General features: G+C 40.4%; 1 protein-coding gene across 4 annotated transcripts in view; it reads right to left on the bottom strand.

Annotated features, from left to right (window-relative positions):
• The window catches only part of Fam172a (family with sequence similarity 172 member A), a 381,713-nt gene that overhangs the window by 103,534 nt on the left and 251,068 nt on the right, over nt 1-27,111 (bottom strand). For all 4 annotated transcript variants that reach the window (XM_051172349.1, XM_051172350.1, XM_051172351.1 and 1 more), the window contains 2 exons: nt 19,334-19,450; nt 15,352-15,436 (listed from right to left, as the gene is read on the bottom strand). In XM_051172349.1, coding sequence (XP_051028306.1) covers nt 15,352-15,436; nt 19,334-19,450 — 202 coding nt within the window. The remainder of the gene's footprint in view (nt 1-15,351; nt 15,437-19,333; nt 19,451-27,111) is intronic.

Consider the following 27,111-nt stretch of genomic DNA (forward strand, 5'->3'; position numbering starts at 1 on the left):
TTCATCTGTCTTTCTACTGTGTCCCTAGCTCAGGCATTCAGGCCTCGGCCCCACGTAAGGAAAATGAAGAAAGGAAGGAGAAGAAAGGTCTCACATCAGGCCCACAGCTTCTGAAGAAGATGATGAAGTGAAATTGGCTGGAGGATCTCAGCCTCCTGCCTGGCAATTCCTTAAGCCAACTACAGTGCGGCTCTGTCTAGACCAATGTCTATGGATATTGGTCTTCTTGAGGTTCCTGATAGCCTCCCAGCTATCAAATCCAATAGGATTGTGAAAGTCCACATTCTTTTAATGTTCTCTGCCAGTATCTGGCAAGAATAAGTATGCTTTTTAAGTCCTACTTTAAAAATGTATATGAGAGTATCAGTCAAGTCCTCTCTCTGACTGGTTTTCTGACTTCCACATCTATATTTCTGCTGGCCTAAATTCAATTAGTTTTATATCTCTTCTCTAGAGGTCATGGCATTATCATCACTCAGACACCCATGTATAAACTTGAGAGTTATTCTTTAATCAACAAGGCATCAGACCCTGTAAACTAGGCTTTTTGGACACCAGAACTCACTGTTTCTGCCACGCTTTCCCCTACTTATTTAATTTAGGCTATGGGGTCTCGCATTAGGGCTTCCTCAAGACCCAGCTATCCCACTCCTTGGAATATACCCAGAAAGTGCCCTACCACACAACAGGGACATATGCTCAACCATGTTCATAGCTGCTTTATACATAATAGCCAGAACATGGAAACAGCCTAAGTGTCCCTCAGTAGAAGAATGGACTAAGAAACTGTGGTACATTTACACTATGGAATACTACTCAGCTACTGAAAACAAGGAATTCCTGAAATTTGTGGACAAATGGATTGATCTAGAAATTATCATAATGAGTGAGTTCACCCAGAAGCTGACAGACTCAAATGGTATATACTCACTTATATCAAAACACTAGTCCAAGGGATATGTACCATGAAAAACTTTACTTACCAAGAAAGTGGGTCAGAGGAGAGGACATCCTATTGAGACTTTAGGCGAGAGTAGCATGGAAGATTGGGGAAATATTAGGACCCACAGGGTCCTGGAAACCTACAAGAAGAACTTTATGACAGGCAGATCTGGGTCCTGGGGTCCTCCTCAAACTAAGGCACCAGCTAAGAAGAATATAGGCAGTAAGCTTCGAACCCCTACCAAGACCTAGCCGACGAACATGATATTCTCCACCACTGAGTGGAGAGTGAGATCTGACTCTCACAGGAACCCTGGTGCCCCTTTTCTGACCATGTCCCCTGGATGGGGAGACCTGGCGGCACTCAGAGGAAGGATAGCAAGTTACCAAGAAGAGACTCGGTATTCTAAGAGCATATATAGGGGGAGGAGGTCTCCCTCAATCAGAGACATAGGGGAGGGGAGAAGGGGGGAAGTGGGAGAGAGGGAAGAATGGGAGGAAACAGGGGAAGGGCTAACAATCGAGATGTAATATGAATAAATTAATGAAACAAACAAACAAAAAACAATCACAATTGACTTCTTTTCCTTCTCTTTAAGGTTCATGTTTCACACTGCTGCTAAAGATAGATTTCCAAAATCAAAACCAAACCAATGGAAACCCCAGGTAACCAAGGGAAACCCAGTGGCATCACTTGGCTCTTCAAATGTCTTACCAAGCCAGTTCCCTTCCCTCAGTTGAGGAGGGTGCTCACAGAGCCTCATACTGCTTAGCTCACTCTTTTTTTTTTTTTTTTTCCGAGACAGGGTTTCTCTGTGTAGCCTTGGCTGTCCTAGACTCACTTTGTAGACCAGGCTGGCCTCAAACTCAGTGATCCATCTGCTTAGCTCACTCTTTATCAGTCTCATCATACCCTCTTCCCACTCCTAACCCATGGTCAAGAAGAAAACCTGTTTGTTTCCTAAAAGTCACTTGTACCCAGTGTACCCCTGTTCCAGCCTGAAACGATTCCCTGCTTCTTTGTCTCCACACTGTCTAGGAGTCTGCTTAGGTATTCTCAATAGAAAAGGGTACCCCATCACTCTGCAGACTGTAGCCCTTGGTACTCTGTTTCCTCCTTGTCACCTATTTTATTCTGGGCTTAGTGTGCACTACTATGTAATAAATATTTGTCCATGTGTCCACTGTATGTTACTTTACTGCTGTGTTGATAGTGTCTACAATAGTATCGGACATACACAAGGTAATCAGGGAGCAAAAGGAACACCCTATACTTTCTGTCACCTAGAAGGCTCAAGTTAGATATATCCTCATGGAGACCCTTCCCCAGGCAGAAAAGAGGTCTTCAGTACTTGTTACTTAATCAAGAAAGCAAGTCCTTACTTCATTCTTGGAGTAGATAACAACATTTCTTTTATGCGTCTGTCCCTTCAATTTACGGGCATTCATGGAGGAATGAGGACGCCTAGAACACCAGAGCACCCTGACTGATATAATGCACAACACGTTTTTTGCGGGTTGGCAAATGTTACAGGGAGGCGTGTAAAGTAATGCCAATGTATTGGTAAGCAGTCCGAACTCAGGGTCTTCTCTTCTTTCTCCTCTTCCATGACAACAAGGGACTCGTCACAGCATCTCTTCTAGATGAGGGGAGCATCTTGAGATTAAACCAGATGAAAAACTGCAGAAAATAGGACTGTAGACATGGCCTTGAAGTTGTGAGACAGCAAGTTCACTGCCAAATCTGGCCGGCTGAGTATCGACTTTATCTGAAGTGTATCAGTTTCTGCTGGGATACATAGGGACTAAAGGTTAGATCCTTGTCTCATTCGTGGCTACGTCACCAGGGCCACGACCTATACTTGGCACTTAGTACAAAGAGAGGAAATATTTATTTATTCATTTATTTTTGTGGTGCTAGCAAAAGAAAGGTCGAGTTAATGTTAAATAAGTGAACTTCTGCACCATCAGTGCTGAAAAGACTTCCAATGTGCCTTAGATTGCGTGACAGTCTCTGAAATCCAGCTTACAATGTAAAGAATTTCATTAAGGAGTAATTGTACTGATACATATTCTTTTCAGGAATATATACATATGTATACTCCCCCATTGCCCCCCCCCCCAATATCATAAAGCAACCAGTGTCTGCTAAGATGGATCACAAAGAGAGATACAGGAAAGACAGGGCAATTACACATTATGGTTTGCATAGAAAAAAAAATACCTCACTTGCACAAGAGAACCAGAAAGAAAAGATTCATTAGTTGTTTAAAAACAATGGTTGAATAGAAACATTTTAGGGAATTGGGAAAAAAAAGATGAGTTCAAATGAATTTGAACTAAGCTTTATTATATTAAATGAGTTAAAACAGAGTGGCTAAAAACATTAAATTTAAAAGTGAGGCTATATTAACTTGATGAGTTTTAAAATTAAGTTGGGTATTCTCAATTAAGGCTTCCTTTATACTCAGTTAATCTCATTTGCCAATATGCATATCCACTGGTTTGTGCATATGGGGTCAAGGAGGGGCGCTACAAAGTAGAACTCAAGCTATATAGCTAAGGACATCTTGGTATCACTTGAAAAGTTCATTTAATGCACCATGGAAATGGTGTGATGAGAGAAACTGAGAAGTAATGTATTTGGATGGTACCTCTGAGATCAGAAGCACCAGCAGATGGGAAGGCGCCAGACAACCAGCCCTGCTTGGACTGAAGAACTCAAAAGGTGAATGTAGGGCCCTGCATAAGTGCCCAGTCAGATGTGTGAGTCAGGCTGTCTTCATCCGTAGGAGGCACAGGGAAAGGATGGGAAGCATGAGGTCCCAGCTGTTTACTGTCCGGTTTGAGGGAGAAGAGAAGCTAAATCGATAGATGACCAGCTCAGCCACACTTACCCAATGGGAAATTACGTGTTTTCCATTATGAGTATCTTTGGAACAAAGGGTAGTGTTCTGAAAATGAGGTTTTGAGTGGAAATGCGAATGCATGAAGTATGAGGTAGTCTTAAGTTTTCTTTAAAGCTCTCCTATTCTGAGAAGGCAAATGTAACTACCAGGATCCATGGATGTTGAGACTCAGGAAATGGTGGAAGAAGATTTGACAATAAACACCCTTGCAGGGTCTGGCTTATCTTTTGGGGAACATCTTGCTCATGTATGCTGAGTCACACCATCTCCCTCCCATCTGGACTTTCAGGTAGATTTGCTGCCTTAAACAACTGGGGCATGTGATGTAGTTGCTTTCAAGCTATGAGATGCAGGGTAGTAATACAGCTTAATTTGTATGTATGTGCCAAGCAAAGTGTTCACGCCTGCATGAGTTGTCTATCTACAGTGTTTTTTTTTTTTTAAGGATGTAAAGTTAAAAAACACCTAACTGATTGTGAGAGTGAACATCATTAACTTGATGTCATGCTGTTGGTCAGTTATTTCACTGGGAAGAGGATGATTTCAGTTTTCCAAGTGTATCTTAGAAAATCTTCATGCTTGAGGTAGAAAAGGCTTTGGTCTAAAGTGTATAAAATGGGGGGCTTGGGAGATGACTCATTGCTTAAAAGCACTTAATAGTTTTTCAAAGGACCAATACTGATTTCCAGCATGCACATATTTCCATATTTCCAGTTCTGGAGGGTCCAGTGCCCTTGTCTGGCTTTTGATAGGACCACGCATGTGCACATAAATGCATGCATGTAAATACTCATGTACTTAAAATAAAAAATTAAATCTTTTAAAAGTACATGAGATGAAAATAGAAGTAAAACCATTTTGAAAAAGCAGTGGAAAGGAGGACACAGGAAGAGGTAGGGAGCAGCAGTGACTTAGGCGCAGGTAATATGACCAGAGGGTATTGTGTCAATCTATTAAAATCAAATAAACCAGTTATTGTTTGCAAATGGTAACCCAGTAAAAGTAGAGTATAAGAGAAGCTCCAGTTAAATTATCAGAGCCAGCCAAGAATGATGCCAAAGCCAGGCAGAAACAAAACAAAACAAAACAAAACAAAACAAGACTAGACTGGCTTGTGCTGGTCTTTTATTTTTCCCACTCTAGAGAGGCATTTGGTGAGTTAGCATCAGGGTGTCTAGGTGCGTTCCCTTAGAGAGGCAGAAACAGGGCCACAATGCCCTTAACAATCAGAGATCAATATAAAAGGCAACCACAAGAGAAAAGATTCAGAGACTAGTCACAGAAGAGTCTTTTTGATCTAAAAAGTAAAGTTAGGATTATACAAAACTCTAGCAATTAAGTATCATTAAGAAATATTCCTCATATATTACAGTAAGTAAGTTAGCACAATAGTACAAGAAGTCAGTTCACAGAAGACAACCTTAAAATATATCACAATGATCATGCTGTCAGTTCTTTCTGTGGGGTTTAAGTACTCAACTGTATACAGGAACATGAGATGGCAAAAATAAGTTGTGAATTTAAGAAAAGTAAATAAAGTATTATGAATGGCGAAGGTTGTTACCATGTAGAAAAGGCTAATCAGAGCAATGCAAGCAATGCAGGGACTAACGAGCTTCTTGTCTTGCTCAAGAAGATAATAGTAGCACTGTTGTGCATAGGGATGTGGGGTAAGATCATGGTGAAATGACAGCTCTCTCTGAAGACTAACTACAACACAACATGCTTTTAATCATAAGATAGTCCACAGAAAACCCAGGATGTCTCAGTGGTTTAAAAAAATGAAATCTTAACTTTAGGTATAATGATAGACCTTTCTTATTGCTGTTGGTTTTTGTCATCGTTTTCTTCTTCTTCTTCTTCTTCTTCTTCTTCTTCTTCTTCTTCTTCTTCTTCTTCTTCTTCTTCTTCTTCTTCTTCCTCCTCCTCCTCCTCCTCCTCCTCCTCCTCCTCCTCCTCCTCCTCCTCCTCCTCATCATCATCATCATCATCATCAACACAGGGTTGAAATCTGTAGCCCTGACTGCCTTGGAATTCATTATATAGGCCAGGCTGCCTCTTCTTCTTGAATGCTGGGATAAAAGGTGTGCGCCACACGCCTGACTTCTTTTATAACTTTTAACTCTGCTCTCATACACTTGCCAAGTATAAGTAAGTACTCATGTCACAATCATAGTCAGAGACCACGTAGGAATTTAGAGTGCCAAGAAGAAAGCATTTAATTTTGTTTTGAAACTTCATGAGACATGAATTTCCTGTGATAGCAAAAAGTATTAGGGGTGAAAACCCTATAGCCCTTATCAGAAGCCTAAGCAAATGTCAACTTTGTGTAAAGCAGGTGGAGCAGTTAGGTGGGTGGGGCTAGTGACAAGGCATCAAGGTGACGAGTCAGATGCATTCACAGGCAGAGATAAAGTCTAAAGACTCTTTTTATGACAACTATGACTCAACAAAACTTTTTAGCCGAGTTCACTCCTGTTGCAGAGGAAAAGCCTCAGAGATGCACTGACATGGCATTTTGTCACAATTTTCTATATTCAAATGTTCCCATATTCCACTTCCAAGCAGGAGGTACACCAACTAAAGACAGGTCTCCATTTTACTGCATAGTGAAGTACACAGCAGAGACGGCAGCTGGTGGCTAATGGAACCAGAGATTTAGCACATGACTTGGGCTCAGAGAAGCGAGAAGGGGGACAAAATTCCTGTTTAAAGCAGATAACCTAAAGGTCCTCTGGGAATTATTAAAATTAACTGACTCTGGTGCTATTAACACAAGTAAATGTCCTTGAAATCTTGTCAAGAAACTTTATGAATGGAAGCAAGGGGAATGGAGACACCCATGCATTCTTTCAAAAATGAACTCTAATTTAACTTGATAAAGCTTTAGGTTTGGCACATTCCTAATTCTAGCACTTGGAAAGCCGAGGTCGCAGGTTTAGGAGTTTAAAGCCAACCTGGACTATGTAGTAAGACTCTTCAAATAAAACATACACCACCTTCACCACACAGAACAAACAAACAAAGGCTGCACATGCATACATATGAACAGAAACCCACAAAAATGGAAAAGACAAACCAAGGCATTCTCTCAGCTCGTCAAACTGAAGCCACTTCCTGAGTCGCCTAACTTTGATTTCAGAGTCAAAAAGGAAACAAGCCACCTTCTGGACTCTGGAAAACAATTCCATCAAGCCAACTGGGATTAGAAAACTAAAAGCAAGATTCCACCCACCACTATTGATTATCAGTACTTATTTAAGTGTAAACTTTAGTTTTTGAATATTTAATTCTATATCCACTTGCTGGGTGAACAGTGCAAAGGGTGTGCAATAGTGGCGCATGGCGCTTACATATCTTGTTACCAATCGTCGCATTAGCGGCAAGTATGGTGACCTGTTAACTTCATGGTTCATATGGGTAACACTTTCTGAAATTATTTAAATTCAAGAAAGACCTTGATCTGTGTTGTTTGTCATAAGTGTACATGAGGTGCAATGAAACCAACAAGTTTAAGTTTGTTATGAGGATGATTTTGAACAGAAGATGAAATATTAAGGAATAGCCTGGCCTTCGGGGATTGAGGGGGAGAATTGGCAAATAAAGAATGAGCAGGAAAAAAGGTAGAAGAGACACGTTAGTAAGGGTTAAGAAGGGACTTGGCAGCTGGAGAAATAGGGTGGAATACTGAAGAGCAGGTGAATAAAGAGTTGAAAACTTGTGCTCCAGGGGTGGTGACCTGGACGGAACTAGAATTAAGACAAAGGGAACCTAGAAATATGAAGATGGAGCAGAAAAGAAATGACAGATGTTTCTCAGTTTTCCAATAGGAAAAGAAATGAGATCCTTTCCCCTGAAACCTTCCCCCTCCCACCGCCAAGTCTCAAAATCCCAGCATCACACACTTGGGATGCCAACTAGAATAGCGAGTAAGGTGCTTATATATTAGTTTAGAAGTGGAGGAGACAGGCTCAGAAGATAGACCACTTTCTTAATGTGGCAGAGTAATTCAAGTTATTTCCATACTATTTTATAAATTAAGAAATTCTGAGTATTATGTCTGTGTGGGCACATGTGTGTATGTGTGCATGCATGTGTGTGCATTTTTTTGCTTACTCTTATATATGGAGATCAGAGGTCAGTGTTGGTTGTTGTCCTCAGTTCATCTCACTGTTTTTTTTTTTTTTTTTTTTGAGACCCAACTTCTATGTGGATACCCGGGAGCTGAACACAGGGCTGCTGCTTGTCTGACAACCATTTTAGCGACTGGGATACTTCTCAAGCCTAAGAAACTGAAACTGTATAAAACATCTTGCATCAGTCACTATTATGCCATATGGTTACCCGAATGTCTATAAACTATTGATATATGATTTCTCCACTCACTAGCACAACATTGTGAATAGTTGGGGTGAGCTATGTATAGTTGAAGGAGATATTAGCAGATACTTTGGACAGAAATACAATGTGTCAAAGTCTCTTTCAACATCATTTTTCACACATACAAACTCTGATCTCTGATCAAATTATCTCTCAGAGTTCATAAATAGAAGCAATTTCCTTTTGGAAAGAATGATGTTTTAAGAAATGTAATGAAATAAAAAGTAAAAATTATAGTCCCTCTTTCAACATGTTGATAACTAACTTTGACTATCTTGAGATTTTATAAGTAGAAAATATTTGTTTTATGTCACTATGTTGAGTGACTAAGGTTCACTTGGTATTTCCATTTTCACATGAAGGATTATTGATTTTAGGTATTCTGAATCACCCTAGAAAGTCATGCTGTTCCTTGGAAGCAGCGTATTGGGGAATATTTTCCCAGTGGACAGACAGACTGTGTCTCTTACAGGTGAGTGAGGCAGGGTGAGAAATGTAGAATCGGGAAGAAACAGATTCTGTCCTACGTGAAGCAGAGGCTGCAAAGGCCAAGAGACAGAACAGCCCATACACTCAGGAAGGCCACACAGGCAGGCAGAGGAAGACATGGATGTGTACACCCAGGAAGGCCACACAGGCAGGCAGAGGAAGACATGGACGTGTACACCCAGGAAGGCCACACAGGCAGGCAGAGGAGGACACGGATGTAGGCCAGGTACGGTGGGGTTCTAAGCGCTGGTAGGACTAAGAATTTCTAGGTGAGAAGACTGAATGTCAGGGCCTAGGTAGCCTATCTAACAATCATAACTAATTTTAAACAACAAATAAAAACACATATTATCCAGTTATACTTTTAAAAGCACCCTAAAGATAACTGGTTTCGACATCTCAATTATTCAAGAGAAGATTTTAGTAAAAGGAAAGCTGCAGTCTTTAATAAATGCCAGATTCTTGGAAGGCTTTTCCACAAATTGTTTTAGAAAGTTGTAAAACAACAACAAATGTGGTGGCTAATCAAAACTTTTGTTTTTAAAAAGTGATATTTCTAAAGTGAGACTATTTATATCCACTGTGATCAAAGCCAGAGGACACCAAACCTGATCTATGTGGGTGACAATTTACTCAGAGAGGTTTCTTATACTATTCTCTCAGTGATTGTTCTCAGTGTTTCCGATTCTAGTTATTTCTAATGATGGATTTATTGGAAAAGGAATTCTTGTGGGTCAGCTTTTAGAATACACCTGCCTCACAGAACAATGAATAGGAAAGTAGCTGCTGAGTCAAAGCTACAGGCCAGTTGCACAGCAATGAGCCACAACCTCCAGGGCTAACAGGTACCAAAACACCACCTACCAGATTAGAATCTACTTTTTGAATGGAAGGAAGGATGCTGAGACGCTCAAACACTCAAAACTGATGCAGTATCAGTATGTGATACGCCTTGAATTTTTAGATGTTTACAAGATACATTATAGATTTTCAGTGTCCTAATTAATTAGAGATGTGTCTAAAAACATAATAGACAACTTAACTTGACTACACAGTCTGCATGATACCGCTTTCCAGAGGCAATTAGTGTTGATTTTTCATGCTATCTTTAGAAAGGAAGTGATTACTTACTAACACAAAGGAGATGGACTCTGGAGTGTCATTTCCTCAAGAGGTATTTTCAGCAATACAGTGAATATTTAGCAAGTGTTCAGTACAAGCAATTAATATGCTCAATTTGAGTGAAGAAAAATTGAGTTACAGTAGCAGGTTGCCTCCTACTCAGATTTACCTAGTAATCGCTGACATTCCACTTTGTGTTCATATAGCTTGGCAGTTAGGCACATTTTATTAATGGTGCCTTCTACCTATGAGCTAAGAAAGGCTCATCTCAATGCAGTTCAGCTTTCTACTTCCACTTTTAGACCACAAGATAGCCAGCTGCTAGCTTTTTCCTTTCCTCCTCCTTAGATTATACTACAGCCTTCTATCAGATATTCTGACTAGACTGACATAATAGAGAAAAGCTGCTGGAAACACCTGTAGGGGAAAGGAACAGGTTCTTGGAGGACATATGCTAATGGCATGGGTACTTAGTGGGTGCCTTAAGGTCTTCCTGGGGAGTGTGTAGGGAATGGGGCTGTAAGGAGAAGGCTCTCTCCGAGGGGCTGGCTATAGCACGTGCGCAAGCACACTGATGCCCTGATCCTTTAGACCACACAGGAGGAGCTTGAACAGCAAGACCTTCTGCTCCCCTCTAGAGTGTAGAGAACTTGCTTGCTACAGAACATTTACACAAAATAACCATTTTATAACATACTATGTGGACTATAAAACAAAGACCCTATTAGTCAATAATTTTTTTCTCTGCAAAACAGAGCACATACCTGACTGATTTTAATAGTGCAAAACACCTAAATTTAAAAAGCGAGAAACTGATCATTCGACACATAGTTAAGACTTCTTAAATGCCCACCAGCTATTTCTACTAGAGCTTATTGCTGCCTTCTCCCACGGCACATCAAATCTCAGCATCAAGACATGTGGATCCTTTCCATTTATCCTCCTAGTCTCCACATTCCCTTTGTCACCACTACAGCTTACACCATTAACCCCAAACACCTGCCTTTCCATCAGGCCAGCTGAGGCTGAGGCTGAGGCTGAGGCTGAGGCTGTGGCCTCTTGCTTCTCTCTCTCTCTCTCTCTCTCTCTCTCTCTCTCTCTCTCTCTCTCTCTCTCTCTCTCTCTCTCTCTCCCTGTCTCTCTCTCTCTGTCTCTCTCTCTTCCTCTTCCTCCCCCTTTCTCCTGGCCCCTTCTCTTTCTTCTTGTTTTAACTTTTCAGCTCCCAAATAGTACCCAGAACTCACTGAGTATTTACTATTTGGCGACTATATGCATGTGTACTTCTGTTATAGAGGCAGACGACGGCTATGATGCTCAGGCTGCCTAGGCTATTCTAGAGCTATGCACCCTGGCCTGGCCTTGAACTTGTGATTCTCCTCTCGCCTCATCTGGCAGGAAATCTCCTTCTGAATTTGTTGGACTCAAACTTATGAGAAGACTCCATAGAGTGCCACGTTCCACTCTAAGGGAAAATTAAATATGCAGAAGATAGCTGAGTAGTTTAGATTACTTAATACAAACTTCAGTGAGAAAAAAAATTAAACATTTTGTTTTTGACAGTCTGCAAAGTCTTAGTGGGGTGTGAGAGTTGGGAGGGGAACAAAGGTAGAAACAGATAATCTTCAGTGAATTCTGAAATGTCTTTCTAGAAAGAATTGTCTTAAAGGTCCACAGTATTAGAAGGTGAGCCTCTTAAGACTTTACCCTAAGTAAATGCATTGTGGTGTTGCTGGACAGGTACAGTGACCACCAGAGTCAAATTCTGCAGCATTAGCGACCCTGTCTGTGGAGTAAACCATCCCTGCTCAACACTCACTTATCATCTCAGTTTCTGATGGTCAGAAATCTGAACCTAGAATAGCTGAGTGACTCTGTGTGGGGCAATTCACAAGGCAACAGTCAACCTGGGGCTACAATTGACTCATGGCTCAACTTGGGGAGAATCCTCTTTCCAGGTCATTCATGTGGCTGTTGGAAGACCTCAAGTTCCTATTGGCTTTTTCCAGACATCAGTTTTTGCCATGCCAGTTTCTGCATCGATCAGGTAGTAGCACAGCAGCTGGATTTCATCAGAGTGAGCAGGAATGGACAAGGGAGCCTGAGGTCGGCCTGCATGCCATGGCTTTACCATGTTCCCTATTGTCTCTCAGCAGCAGGCTTGATAGAACAGTGGGGTGCCCTTTTGAAAGTTTGTGGATGCCTGCTAGGTGACAGCACCTGATGGAGCTGAAACAGTGTGTCCTCTAAACCAGTGTTTACCATACAGAGATATTTACTTTTGATCTAGGAATAAAGGGATAGGAGTGGGCCTAACCTCTCTAACTGTTACCCACAGTGATCAACTAATAAAACAGCTGCTTTCCATTGCTATGACTCCAGGCTCTTCTGGTCTAAGGTCTTGGTTCCACAAGAAGGAATATTTTACTAGTTCTAGAATAAGGATGCCATAGAAAGGAAAACTGACACCACCACTTTGATTTCCTGCTATTCCTATCTTAATGATGGATCCTTATTTCTAAGTGAAAACTGAGTTGCTCCTATGTGATGGGTAAGGAAGAATTTCTCTGTTTTGTAGTTTGAACGAGAATGGTCCAAAGAAGATCATATATCTTACATGGCAGAACTGTTTGGGAAGGATTAGGAGGTATGGCCTTGTTGGAGGATGTGTGTCACCGGGGATGGGCTTTGAGGTTTCAAAAGACTGGTGCTCCCCAGCCCCTCCGTCTCTCTGCCTCTTAGCCTCCTACTTGAGTATCAGGATGTAAGATCTCAGCTCTTCCTGCCACCATACCTTTGCTCCACCATCTTGGGTTCTAACCCTCTGAAACTGAAAGCCCAAAGAAACGATTTCTTATATACGTGGCTGTGGTTGTGGAGTTTCATCACAGCAATAGAAAAGCAAGTAATACACTCAGCAATGTTGATATTCTCTACATTGTGTGCTAATACTTGCTGTCATTATATTCAATGGGAGATTATAAAACACTAATTCAAGCAGGAGAGCTTTGGGACAAAGGCTGGGTCATTTCACTAGGTGAAGAATCTTAGGCAGCTGAAAGCAAAGGGAGTAGTACTGAATACATAGTAGAAGGCAGGTAGGTATAAACATCAGCTATAATTACATGAACAGTTTCAAAGGCTAAGACACTACTAATATTTCTTCTTTATTTTGATATGGATACATATCAAATACATACATGTGTCTGTTTGTGGGGCCCAGGCTGGCCTGGAACTCACTACTCTTACTTAAGGACTAACCAGACTTGCCTTGAACTTGTAATCCTTCCTAAGTCAAGTATTGGAGTTAGAGATGTGAGCCCATCTACTTGGCTAGATTACATATTAAGGAGATGCAAATGACTTTACAACTGTAAATTTGTCTATCTTTTTCAAAAATTTTTTTCCTATGGTTCCCATAAGGTATATGAAAGAGGGGCGGGGGGTAGGGAGAGAGAGTGTGTGTTTGGGGATGGAGAGAGGGGACAGGGACTTGTAAGCTGCAGAGCAGTGGTCATTCCTAGTGTGTACATCTGGACACTTATTTTTGATCAATTTGTGGTGTGGAGCAGTAGCTAGGAATTTCTGTTCTTCCTTCACCTGAACTTTCCTTTGGCATCTCTGACAACGGGAGCAAGTATGTGTGTAAGTCCATGATAAAGGACCCGTGTAGCAGACAACAGAGCAATATGAAGAGAAATGGTCCATCTTTGTGGACCCCAGCTCTTTCACGTGAGTTCTGGCCCATCCTTGTTTTTCCCATCTAACTTCCGTGACCATCTGTTCCAGGTGCTAGTGTCACAGCATCGGACGCATGTCTGACCAGCCCTCGTCAAATCAGTAAGGGAGAAAGTCCTGTCATCTATACTGATAAAACAACCTGTCTTCATTCTTTCTGTATTCTAGACTTTTGAATTTATCTGCCCACTACAACTTATTTATAACCCCAACTTAACATTTATGACATGTTTGTAATCATTTACATAATAAACAGAAAATTTTGAACTATTCTTGGTTTCAGCAAGACCCTCTTCTGCCTTCCTGTTTCAGCTTTAACTCTGTAATGACAGACTTTTACTATTCACTACCATGTTTTTTACTTTTGTGTTTTGACTTCACTATTTCAAATGATCTCCCAAATATGGTGGCACGTCACTGTCTAATTAATATTCCTTAATTCAAGAAAGTTGAGACACACCTTACAGAGAAATGTATGTATAAAATTTGTACAGGCATGAATTACAATGCTGTTGGGCATGAATTTGAATGTAATGGGTCAACAATACATGTGATATGATGTGTGTTTAAGTAGAAACACATATAAAACAAGGAGTTTGTATTGACTGGTTGATAAAAAGGTAGCCAGAGGTTCACAGGAAACCTGCATTTCCCCTAGGGGTACTGAGTCTGTATTTGCTAGTTCTGTGATTTTTCAGTATAAAGCCACCATGAACAGCAAAAATAAGGTTGTATAACATACATTTATGTATATATCATAGCATTGGTATCACTTAGCTGTTCTATTTCTCTGATTAACTGACTGACAAACAAAACATGTGAAGTTCAGTTAAAGTTTATGTGTTAATGATAGTGATATTTAGCTATCAGCAGTTTATCACCTACAATTTGAACCAGTCACCAAATGGCTTCCTTCAAATAATAAACACATTTACTTGGTGATTAGCTGTCATCTATGACTGAGACATGGAATAGTTTGTGTTCCAAATTCCTGCTCATTTTCCAACATTCATAGCTGCCGCAAGTCAGCGGCTGTCACTAGTCATAACTAGATACCATCGCTCACTCTGTATTATCATAAAAATTATTGGAATCTGCAAAAGCCAAAATAAGAAAGCAATGACAATTGCAATGTCACTTTCCACTTAGACACTCAGATACAAACATGTTAGGTAAAAAGTTAATGCCACCCTATCATGTCCCAGAGTCCAGCTGCTTCTGGATGCAATACCGTCTCACTTCTCTGCTTCCAATGGGCCTTTACTATCTCTGAACTTCTTCAGATCCATTTTGACTCTGTTCCTTCCAATGCTGGTTCTTCTTTTCCCTAGGATGCTACCTTGCATACCTTCCTATATCCAAATCCTGTCTTACACACAAGACAAGACTTACTACACTCAATTCTTTGCATGAAAATAAATTATCTCTAAACCATATGACTGCCTGACATGTTACAGATTAGTGCTCAGAGGAAAACATCTTTCTGAAATTCTATATGGCTTCTGAGTCCATGTCTTTTAGGCCATCTCATATCCCTAAGCTCCAACAAAACTGTCCCTGTTATTCTTGAAGTGTTTCACCCAGTATCTTATTGAGTCTGCTGGTAAGCATTTTAAGCTACTTAACCAAGTTTTGGTAGTGTTTCAGACCTATGCACTATGTTATGAATAATCTGAGATAGAACAATATATTTAAATCACACAGCCAAATTCTGCCTATCGCTGTCAGGCTTTTTGACCTTAGATGCACACTCCTTCTTTCATCAAATGCGTACCTGCAGACACCCGGGGACAGTCAGGCAGCATGGACTCCACTGATGTGTCTAAAGGTTCCAAGCTGGAGACCCAGTTGCAGCAGTTCTGCAATGTAACAGGCAACATGATGGTTAAATATAATTGACTTTAGGCTGAAGAGATAAATTGTCCAATAAAATAAATCACTAGAAGTAGATTTATATTCCATACATTTTAAAATTACTTTGCTTACATAAGCAGTCAGTAATTATTAATGACTATGGAAAATTTGCCTTTTATAATTCATCAAATAATCTGTGTTGATGCTAAGACATATAACCTGTAAAAACTATGATGCTAAGAAAAGTTCGATCTGAAGGACAAATTCCTCAAGTCTGGCTGATGGACTCCCTTTTAATTTTTACTCTGACCCACTTCAATGAAGGGTGCATCAAAATTACACACAAATAGAGCCTGGTAAACTGTAGCTGTGTCTGAGGACACAAAACGTGAACATTAATGCTCAGTATCTCAGATGATGGTGATTTGTAACTCAGATAAATGAAATAATACTCTATTTCTTTTATACACTTAAATATATACCTAAATTCTGGTTTAAATATGTAATTATATAGTTTTAAAAATATTCACAACACACACACACACACACACACACACACACACACACACACACACAAAGAATTTCCACAGAGAGATTCTATTTTAAAAGAAATCCTCCCATCAATCATGTTGGAAAAATCGGTGAATGCTATTCTGGTAAACAGTATGTATTGTGCATTTTAGATGCTTGCTGCCCTGGCTGTGCACCATGGAATCCGTTCTCACTGAGGAAGGGTCCTTGACTGGTAGATCAAGTGTCTTATTGTATTTCCTTAATTCATTCTGTCTGGAAGAAGATGTCAGCTGTGTTGCAGTGAGGAGAGAATTTCAAAGGCCCCAGTCCCCACCAATAAAGGCCGAGGAATGGCTTTTGAATAGATTTGTCAAGGCAACCCTACTGTTCTGGGACCAGAGAGAGCAGGGATAATATAAAGGAAGGGTTGCTGTATGAGATTAGAAAGTGGAGCTCACAAAGCATGGCAGATTTTTGTAAGAAACAGTGGATCAATGAAACTATTGAACTGTGTTGGAAAAAAAACCCATGAAAACAAACACATCTAGTAATGTTCATAAATGTTTCTGCTCTTTTTATATTTAAAACAGATAAAATATTAATATTTTTATGTATGACAAAAGCGTGATGGTTTGGGATGGATATATATTCTATAATGTGCACTCCTAATCTTAATTAGCAGATGAATGTAAAATTACACAATGTATGAGGAGAAGAAATTATAAAAGCAATAGGGCTTTAGAAGATATTTTGTACTTTTGAAATAAGTAAAATTAATATTACCATTGGTAGAATACCACATCAGAGAATTCTAGATAATGCAGAAGATTAGCACACAATTAGCCAGCTTTTATATACAATGTGACACTCGCTTGTAAGAAATAAGTATTCTCCAAAGCAGTGTCAAGATATGTAAATGGATGATTTGTTTTATCATTCATCACAGTCCCTAATAAATTCAAAAATCATGACTTCTATAGGTACTAAAAATAGGCTCCCAATGATACAGGGAGATAGCTTCAATGAAGAATGACTTTCTCTTTCTCTCCTCTTTTCTTAAACAATTCAGTCTTTTCAATGACAGCAATTAGCACTACCAACAGACAGGCAGCGATTAGGTATATATTTTAATTATTATTCATCCTACTAGTGCCTCCAAATCTGATGAAAGTTGGCTATTACCCAGGTGATATGTCAGTCTTAATACAGATCACCTACGTCTCACACATGTAAAACTGTATCTTACAGAATTTTCTAGTATTAATAAAAGTGATGGCACATTATAATCTGTAGGCAATTAATCATTTTTCTAACTCACCTTGACTCTTAAAAGCTGAACCAAGTGAACCTTTATGTCCATTTTAAAAAAAGAGATCACCTTTGGCTCAAATACTGAAAGGAAAATACAGAGTACCATTTTATGATTTAAAAATTTTACTTCTCATTTTGGCATTGTGCTGAAAGCTTTGATCTCACATGCAAAAATCAAGGACAAGTGAAGCAGCCTACAGTTAAAGTGAAGACGTTAAAAATCTTGTACAAGTACTTGATAGGACTGGGAAGGACAGAAACCAAGTTCGAAAGAGGTGTGTGTGTGTGTGTGTGTGTGTGCGTGTGCGTGCGCGCGTGTGTGTTGTATGCACATGCATGTGTCTGTGTGCATGTATGTGTGTGTGTGAGTGCGCCCCTGGAGGGCTTCCAAGAGTTGGCTCTCTCCTTCCACTATGGAATTTGGGGACTGAAGTCAGGCTGTCTGGGTTGTGTGGCAAGCACTCTTACCTACTGAGCCATCTTGTCAGGAAATGATTTTTTTTTTATTTTGTTTTTCAAGACAGTGTCTCTCTGTGTAGCCCTGGGTGTCCTAGACTCACTTTGTAGACAAGGCTGGGCTCAAACTCAGAGATCTGCCTGCCTCTGCCTCCCTTAGTGCTGGGGTTAAAAGCATGCACCACCACACACAGCCATGAAATGAAGTTTTAAGTTAAAATTGAATGTGTATGTGTGTATGTCCTGTGAGTGCAGGTTTCCCCAGGCACCAAAAGAAGGTACTAGATCCAATGGGTGGAGCTGGAGTTACAGTTAGTTGTTAGCTTCTCTTATTGGCTGAGCCATCTTTCCATTGCAGTAGAAGTGATGTAAGTGGAGAGGGAAGATAAAGGAGGAGTTGGAGTGTATGCAAATAAGACCAACATATCTGTATGAAATTCTCAAACAACTGTAAAGCATTACTATAAAGACTGTAAAACTTCATATGCCATATCTGCAGAGAAAAGAAGATAATAGCTAATTCTGTGCAATATTTTTGAAAAGCCTATTTTATTGGTTGAGTCTAGATTTTTTGCTTATGTTTGCTAAACTTGCATGAGTTGTAAATAATTATGGCCTTAAAGGCAAATGTTTTAATGTGGACTTTTGTTTCTTGGACATAACTGTCTATCACTGACCAGGCTATGTTTCTAGTCAAAGGGTGTCAGGGAGGGTGCGTGATCATTACGTAGAACTGTATTTCTGGCTTGGCTACAGACCTTCCGGTCAGGGCTATGTTAGCATGAACAGCACTAGGACATGGCGTGAGAAGTGCCTTTAAGAGCTTGTCTCAGGTGCTTCTGACTTCTCATGGCTGAGCATACACACTTGCTCTTTTAGCTGAGATAGTTAAGAGCTTTACAGTAAAAGTGCTTAATGTAAACAACTTTATTTTACCTTGCTATTACCATTGTGGCTCATGGCAGAATCTTCTAGTGCAGCAAGATAAATATAAATAGAAAGGAATTTTCAACTGGATGCCTGAATGGGATCAATAGACTGAATAAGGGACTAAAGAGTTTGCAAGACATGGGCCACGTGTGCTAGATCCTTATTAATTTTCAGAGTCACCAGGGACATGCCCTAAACAGCTTCCCTAGATGGAGGTGGGGCCAAGGCCAGCTCGAGAGCCTTTAACAGCTTTTTACCACTTCCACCACTACTGGTAGTACTGAGCTGATCAGTTTCATAGGGGCACATTCTCATCACATTTCTGAAGAAAAAGACAGGACCAGGTGTACCTGAAACCTCTTTTTTTTTTTTTTTTTTTTTTAAACCAGGCAGCTACAATACTAAGTAGACAGAAAAATCAAACATTAGGGAATGTGAATGATGACATCAAAGCCCTGTTCAGCTAAAACTCTAACGCACACTGTGTGGAGTCTCAGTAGTGGGTGGAAGGACATTTTCTGAAGCATTGTTCTGAAGGGTTTGTATTGCCTTAACCGTGTCTAGACTTTTCATTCTGTCTTAACATTCTGTCTCTACAGACTGTCAGCTGGGAGGCAATAGAAGGTGCTGTGGACTCCAGACACAAAGGCTCCCGCCCATTCATCTCAGCACTGAGTCGAGCCATGCCTCACCTCTCTCATCCACTCTCGGATGGTCTTGCCAGCTTCTTGATGCCACACATTGTGAACAGAGTCCGTCAATGCCACAGCAGTCACCTTACTTTTTACATCTGCTTCTCGTTGAATCATCTGTTGTAAAAAAGGACAAAATAAAACATCAGCTCTAATTTTTCTCCCTCATGCAGCCTGCTTAGTCATAGACAATACTATAATAAAAATGAAAAGACATGTATATCTTTGGCTCAAAGTTACTCTTTTCTATTTGAATACATATCCTATTCTTGTCCATGGATATGAAAAGGCCAACATTTTCTTTCAAAAAGCTAATACCACTTAAGTCTTGGAACGACACAGCTCTATTATTTTCCATGTGGCTTGACAATTCGAGGATTAAAGGGATCACAGGGGAATCCCTGAGGGTTTCTTTTATAAATTTCTTCCATCACTTCCTGTTTCAGGGCTTCAGGGAAGTTGGCACCTGGGGCTTCACTGTTAGCTGCTCAGGGCTGTCTTCAACTAATTTCCAGGTGGTGGCACACTGCTGAAGGAAGCTTCCTTGCTTCAGTTCTCCAATTTACCCATGGCCCTGCAGTTCCTTGGTGATTCAGATGTGCACACGCGCGCACGCGCACGCACACAAGTGCACACACACACACACACACACACACACACACACGCACGCACGCACACCCCATCCTCATTCTTTCTATCGATACTATTTTGATTTCATTTATTGGCAAACTATTACATTTTAACTTCTCCCTATACAACTTTTCTTATATCTATAAAAATTTACTGTCTCCTGAAAAGAAGGAATTTGCCTTGGCTTGAAGATACTGGTCACTTCCTCAGTGGCCATCCAGATAAGGAATGGAAAAGTAAAAACTGTATATCAAAAGAAGCGAAATCTTTTTCAATCTGTGAATACTGGACACCCTCACGTGGCATATTAAAATATAAGAAAACATGAAAATTACAGGCCGTGTTCTGTCATAATGCTGTATATTTTTCTACCAGTGTCCCGACACTAAAAAGGACAGTTTCTGCTTCTCCACCACTTGCTGTGAATGCTGATGAATTGTCCATAATAGTGCACATAACAAAAGGGAGAACTGCAAATGGTAAAGAAAGCTCAGAGGACATTGTAAGGCACAGGTCTCGACGGACCAAACTCTGTCACATTCTTAATTAAGTATCTCAAAGTTTTCCTTTTATATTAAATTCTACATTTTCATATTTATTAGTGAACGTTACCTAAAAGCATCCAACTCAATGCTGCATCTGCAGCATTTTTTGCACCTCAAAATTTGTATTTTGGTGAGCCTATATTTTCTGCTCATATAACAGTGAGATACTACGGTTGATACCATAGTCTTACAGAAAAACATCCCCTGCGTTAGCAGCGTCTTAAAGGCTTAAGATGTGTAACACTCCAGTTAAATACATATTATTCGTCACTGGTGAGTATGCTGCCTTCTTTAGGATTTTCTTTAAATTATTTTCTAGTTGGATCACTATTGGCACTAGAATATAAACAAAACATCAGCATCAGATAATTTTAAAAACCCCATGAGAGTGAATCCACTTGGATAAGGAAGAGATGTTGTGTCCGTGTTCTCATTTCCTAACTATGAAAACACAGGGAGCGAAAGCACTGATAAGTTACAATTTAAGAACAACTTTTCCCGGTATTTTAAAATTTTTGATCTGTGATTTATTGTGGTTGTTGTTAACATATGCAGAATTAATAATTATCTAAAGACACTAACTATTGACAGTCGTTGTGTGAAATGAAATAAATTAAAGTATCAAATAGGTGAAAGACAGTGCAAATCCTCAGTGTCTGGGGATTAAAATTCTAGAAGCTGAAACGACACAGAATTGCTAGATGAATGATCAGAGAGCATACAACTGGCGGGCACTTTATACACTTGATGTGATCATGTGCAACTTTTCTTTACTTCATATTGTGGCCCATATGATAAAGCCAAACACTGCCATAAAACTGTGCAGTTTAAAAATCAATTTGATATTCCTACTTAGAACTGTAGAATGGCCAAATTCTCAAAGATCTTAAGAGCAATTCTCAAATGCAGGCCATGTCAAAGAATCTCAAATAATTGATTCTGTAGATGGCAATGAATCAGTGAAAATTTTTAATAAGTAGATTTACTTCTGTTTCCACATGGCTGCAACCAAATTCGGCAGTGATGGGACTACGTGTGGCTGCTGTTTCTGTTCACAGCCACCATTTGCTGCATGGCTGGCATGGTTGCAGTCTCTCTCCTTCCTTCACGTCTTCAGTGTCGTATGGGCACTGGGAAAACACTGGGAAGTAGTGTGGGAAGTACTACCTGGATGACTAGATCAGGAATGTTTAAGAAACAGATTGCGGATTATAAGGCAGGAAATAGGTGTAGCCCAGCTGGGCAGGAAAGTAAGTGATAGACTATCATTTATAACATAGTAGTGGGCTGGGAACTCTAGAAATCTGAAAAGGAAAACGACACATGACTGAAGTTCTACATGACCATCTAAGACAGGAATAATGGTATTTAATGAAAGTCCATACATGAGAACACTTTGTAAACCATTCATATTGTTGACACATGAATACTTTTCTGGGGAATGATCCTCAGTTTTCAGGAGCTTCTCAATGGGACCGTTAGTCTCTAAAACCAGCAAGGGCCTACAGTCTCAAAGTCTCCATATGCTCTTGATGAATTATGGGTACTTACTGAGAAATCCTCTTGGACAATCATACGTATGATCAATTTAAGATCTCTAACCAGTCTTCCAGAAAGAAACAACGTTATCTCATTTCAGTTTGTAAAAACTTCACAATGTATTAATAGCTCAACAGGAGTGACAAAGACTTTAATATACCACATAGATAACTTCCTAAAGTTCCATGGCTTAATAATCTATGTCCTGCCAGGTCCTTACACGGCTCCAGGGATTAACCCAACAGGATGGTAAGGGGACAAAGAAATTACAGATAATGTAGATGAAAGACTGAGTAAAGGAGGTGGGTTGGCTAGTCTTGGAAGCAGTGCTCTCTGGAGGATTGCGCTCTTCAGGCCACAGATGTTTGGGAAGAAAGCGCTTCCGTGGGCTCATTCTATGCACATCAATGTTCTCATGAAGACGAGAGGAAGGCTTTTCCCTCTCCCACACCACACCCAGGGGGAAGGCACTGAAGATTTCTAATGGGTTTGACACTTTAGTCCTTGACATGGCTGCCTCATGTCAACAACGCACATCCATTCAGAAGTTCACACACTCAAGAATTCCTCTACTCCCTATAATAAATGGCAACGTTACAATTGATATTTATGTGTGCAATATTTATATCTGAAGACCAGTCAACAAATTTTAAGCAAATAATGTATTCATTAGTATGGATTATTAACTTATTTACCCTTATATTCAGAAATACTACTCAAGTTTACATTGAACATGCTATTTTCCCTATTTGTGATGAGGACACAGCCTGAGACATGTTAAGAAAATGGTCACAGGACACACAGATATGAAGTCAAAACAACTGTGACCTGATATAGATGTGTTGTTGCATATATATGTACCCTGATGGCTATTTCTCCGAATTTGCTTTAAAAATAGTTAAATAATTATTTAAATAATTTAAAAGTTACTCAAGTCGGTAAAGCATGGGGAAAAAACAACAACCAATAAAAACATGAGAAGATAGAAACCAGTTATGATCCTAAACTCATAATCAGGAGTGTTTTAAAATTTATTTATAGTTCTCTACTAAATAACATATAGATTAGAAAGGAAGTTATTTTATGAATGATTAAAGTGTATAAGGTATTTTATCCCACCACTTTATTTTCCTCTTCTTAATTCTACCCAATTATCTGGTCATATTTATTTCAATTTAGGCTCAATGTAAATTAGTATGCTTTTACTTTCACTATCCCTCATGTTCCCAGTCTAGCAAAAGTTTAATCAACTCAATAACAAGTACTTTGACCAGAAAAAAAAAAAAGCATATGCCATCTGTATTTGGGTTCATATTATTCACATTTTTGATGGAGCTGAAATAAAGTGGGGAACCCATTTATTTCTGCTTTTTCTTCCAACGTAAGTTTAAAAATGTTAAGCAACTATGGTCAGATTGATGGGTTTATCAGAGCATAAGATTATCTGGCAAGACAAAGAACAGTGGGCTGAGGAAGGGGTCAAGGGCCCTGGGTGAGCAGTAACTACCCTTGCTTCTCTTGCACATAGGTCTGGCCTTCTACAGGGCTGCTGTCGTCTACCAGACACCATGGGGCCTTTCCAGACATCTAGTTTACTCCACCATGCCCCGGCACCAAGCCCTTATTGATGTATCTAACAATCTTCTCATGAATCCCTGGCCAAGGCCAGATGCTTCATGCTCTCCTAAAGGCTGTTTCCCTTCAGTACTCATAACCTTAGAGTGCCTCAGATTCAACTCTTGAGAGACCTTACAATGAGCTTTCTTTTTTTCTTTTTTTTCCAGAAGAGAACACTCAAATACTATAGCATGGGCATGGTGCTCATGGGACCGCTGAAGCTGTACTTCAGAGACTGGACCCAGGACGATTATATCACGGACCGGGGACTGCTGGCTGGGGAAGGAGTGGGCCATTTTCCTGACTGCTGCAGCTGTGGAGACGCCTCCCATGCTCCATGTTGCTGCCCTCACTGTAGTGTCATGCACAGACACAAGCCATGAAAGCAGGATACTTACTGCAGGAGAGCAAAGGAAACTAGAAAGGAACTGGGAGTGAAAACTACTTAAACTCATTATATACATGTACGAAACTGTCAAAAATCAAAGAAATGGAAGAAGCAATGTAGTTTAAATCAAACTGAGGAAGAGATATGTCTTGATTCAACTGAAGACAGGAAGAAGTTGGTGTCTTAAGCATGGGCTGCTGCCAAAATCTTTGGCGTATCTTTCATTCCAGGTCTCAGATTTGGGGAACTAAATAATCCCCAAAGAAAACTCCCACCCTAACAGAGGAATTTCTGAACTGGGATGGCTTTGCTCTAACATGAAAAACAGAAATCACAATTTACTTCCTGCATTTCTGGCACTCAGGACTCTTGCTTGTCCTCACATTTGTAAAGTCTGGAGACCCCCTGAGAGAGGCCAGTGTAGGTGGGGCACAGGGGTGTGCACACGCACATGCAGAGGCATATGTACATTTTTAATAAAGAATGCTTTAAACATGAGGAAAATATGATAAATGTCTTCCATCAGAAAAGGCACACCTTATTTTAACACTGTGACATATGCTACACACGTGTCCTGAGGGTTGAAGCATGTGAATTTCTTGTACCGGAAAGAACATTCTGAAAGGAAATGAAAGGATGCATTGCTCCTTCAGATTAGGGCCTGACACAGCTGCCACTTATAAACCGAGGACCACGACTGCTGTGAGCGTGCACACTTCACTGCTGTGTTCTGTAGTGCAGCTTAGGGTTGTGATGCCTGTTAAACATATGTGTACAGAAACTCATTCGCTCCCTCAGGAGTCCCGTTGGTTAAGAGTTCAGGTCACACAGTGTCAAAGGTCTGTACAGTAGTAGGAGCTGTGCTGCTCAGCCCTCTGCTGTGGCCCTATGCAGTTTCTTGAATGTAGCTGGTATGTGCTCTGCTCTGATGAACTTTACACCTCACGCAATCCTCCCTCTCACGTCCAGGTCTTCCTGGACAGTCTCTATCAGTGGCACTCCACCCTGTGCAGCACGGTGCCGATCTCTTGTTATGTCAGCGACAGACTCGACTTCCCTTTCTTCCTCCTCTTAGTTAGGCCTAACCTAGTAGCGCACAAGTCCCAAGCATCTTATGCTCTAACATTCAGATTTTTCTTCTGTCCTCCCAGGCGCTGGCTCTTCTGGTGAAGATAATGAGTTTCACAGACCTCAGTACATAAAATGTGAAGACAAAACTGTCCAGCAAGAAATTCAGACCACAGTCGCATCTGGCTCCTGTAGTTCACACTTTAAAATGCATTTCTTTTTTTTTTTTTTTTTAATAAATAAAATAAAAGTTATCACACAAGAAGTGTTCGCAATTTAAATGCAAGGATCTTTCTAGTTCCTGGGTTCAGGGACTGCTCAGATGCTTCCAGGAAAGATACTTTTTCCTGTACTTCAATTTTATCGTGAGAGTGTCATTGGAGATGATAAATGTACTTCAATCCTAGGATCATTTTGATTATTAAAAAAAAAGAAAAAGCAGCAGCACAGAATAGGTGACCCATACAAACGGGCGGTTTAAACTGCTCCACATGTACATGTCACTCTCTATAAATATTGTATCAGTCAAGTTGTGCATTTAATGACAACCACTACTCTCCAAAATTCTTTCCGAAAGAGATAACTCTATCCAGGGCCGTTTTACCCTTGATATCTGTGGGGCAACACTTCTAGAACGCTGTGATTCAGTGACAGTAAAGTGCTGATTGAGCCGTCAGTCACAGCACCGGACACCACTGGGAACAACGACCGACCGAGCTGCTGAGCACTGTGGCAACTCTGCTTTGCTCCCACATGTGAGCCCCGCCAGGGTGACAGCAGATGGCCAGGATGTATGGCGCCACCAAGCAGCACTGCTAAGTCGGGGGAGACAGTCCCTCTCTTCATCTGATGCAGAAGCAGCATAGCTACATTTTTTCTAAGATAAGCTCTGAGATATAAAATGTGTCCAGAGGAAGGCAGTATAGTGTTACAGTTAAAAAGCAAGAAGCAGGCAAAGCATTTGAAAAGTCTTGAATTTTTAATTTTTACTTATGGTTGAAGATCATAAAAACCCTCACGTGAGAAGCACGGTAGCAGTCACCTCCCAAGTAAACGAAGTATACAGGCATAGAGCCCAATGATGCCAGCTCTTAATGACCCCTGCTCTTACATTCATTTCCATGTTTTTAATGTATGCTTCCTTGGAGGTATGCTTCAGTGGCAACAAAATCCACACCGAGGAACATTGGGAAGGGTCATAAAAGGACTCTTCCAGTCTCTACTCCTATCTCTTTCTCAAGTATGTAAAGTAGTTTGACTTGCTAACATGGTTTTAAGAGAAATCACGCCGTATAAATCGGATGGCCGCACACTCCCATGTGCACAGGGTATTCTGGCGTGGGCTGGTTAAACTGCTGCAAACAGCAGTACATCCCTTTGCACTAAGCAAGTGTTCTGCTTTGGATAGTAACTAACTTGGCCACTGGACACATAGCACAGACACTTAAAGTGACTCTTAAAGTGGGTAAATCTTAAAAACTATCATTCTGCAGACTGCTTAACAATGTGAGTATATACTCCAAACTCACACAGTTAGCAGGACTCAGGGGGTTAAAAACAAAACAAAACGAACCACATGAAATTGGGAAGGAATATTTGTGGGGTGAAGGGGGAGAAATTGGAAAAGAGGGAATGGAGTGTAGATTTGACCAAACTGTATGATATGCTTGGTTGAAATTCTAAAAAAAAAAAGAAAAGAAAGAAAATGCTTAAAAATCATGTAGAAAATATATGACAGGTAATTTAAAAGGTCCCTACACTCAAAGATGAGGGCAAGTCCCAGTGCTTGCAGACCTTCACAGATGGATATGAAGTCTCACGCCCTGCTTAGGTACACATGGACTGCGAGGTCATCACTGCAGCTACAGGTTACGACAACAGTCTCTCTTCCTGTCCTTTGAAGTCCAAGCTTCAAGTCTTACAACCTTTGTCTAATTTCAGGGAGGAGAAAGTTCTCCCTGGGCAAGAGCACCAAGGGATAGGGCCTGTAA

The sequence above is a fragment of the Acomys russatus genome, chromosome 30 (assembly GCF_903995435.1).
Source record: "Acomys russatus chromosome 30, mAcoRus1.1, whole genome shotgun sequence".
NCBI classification, from domain to species: Eukaryota; Metazoa; Chordata; class Mammalia; order Rodentia; family Muridae; genus Acomys; species Acomys russatus.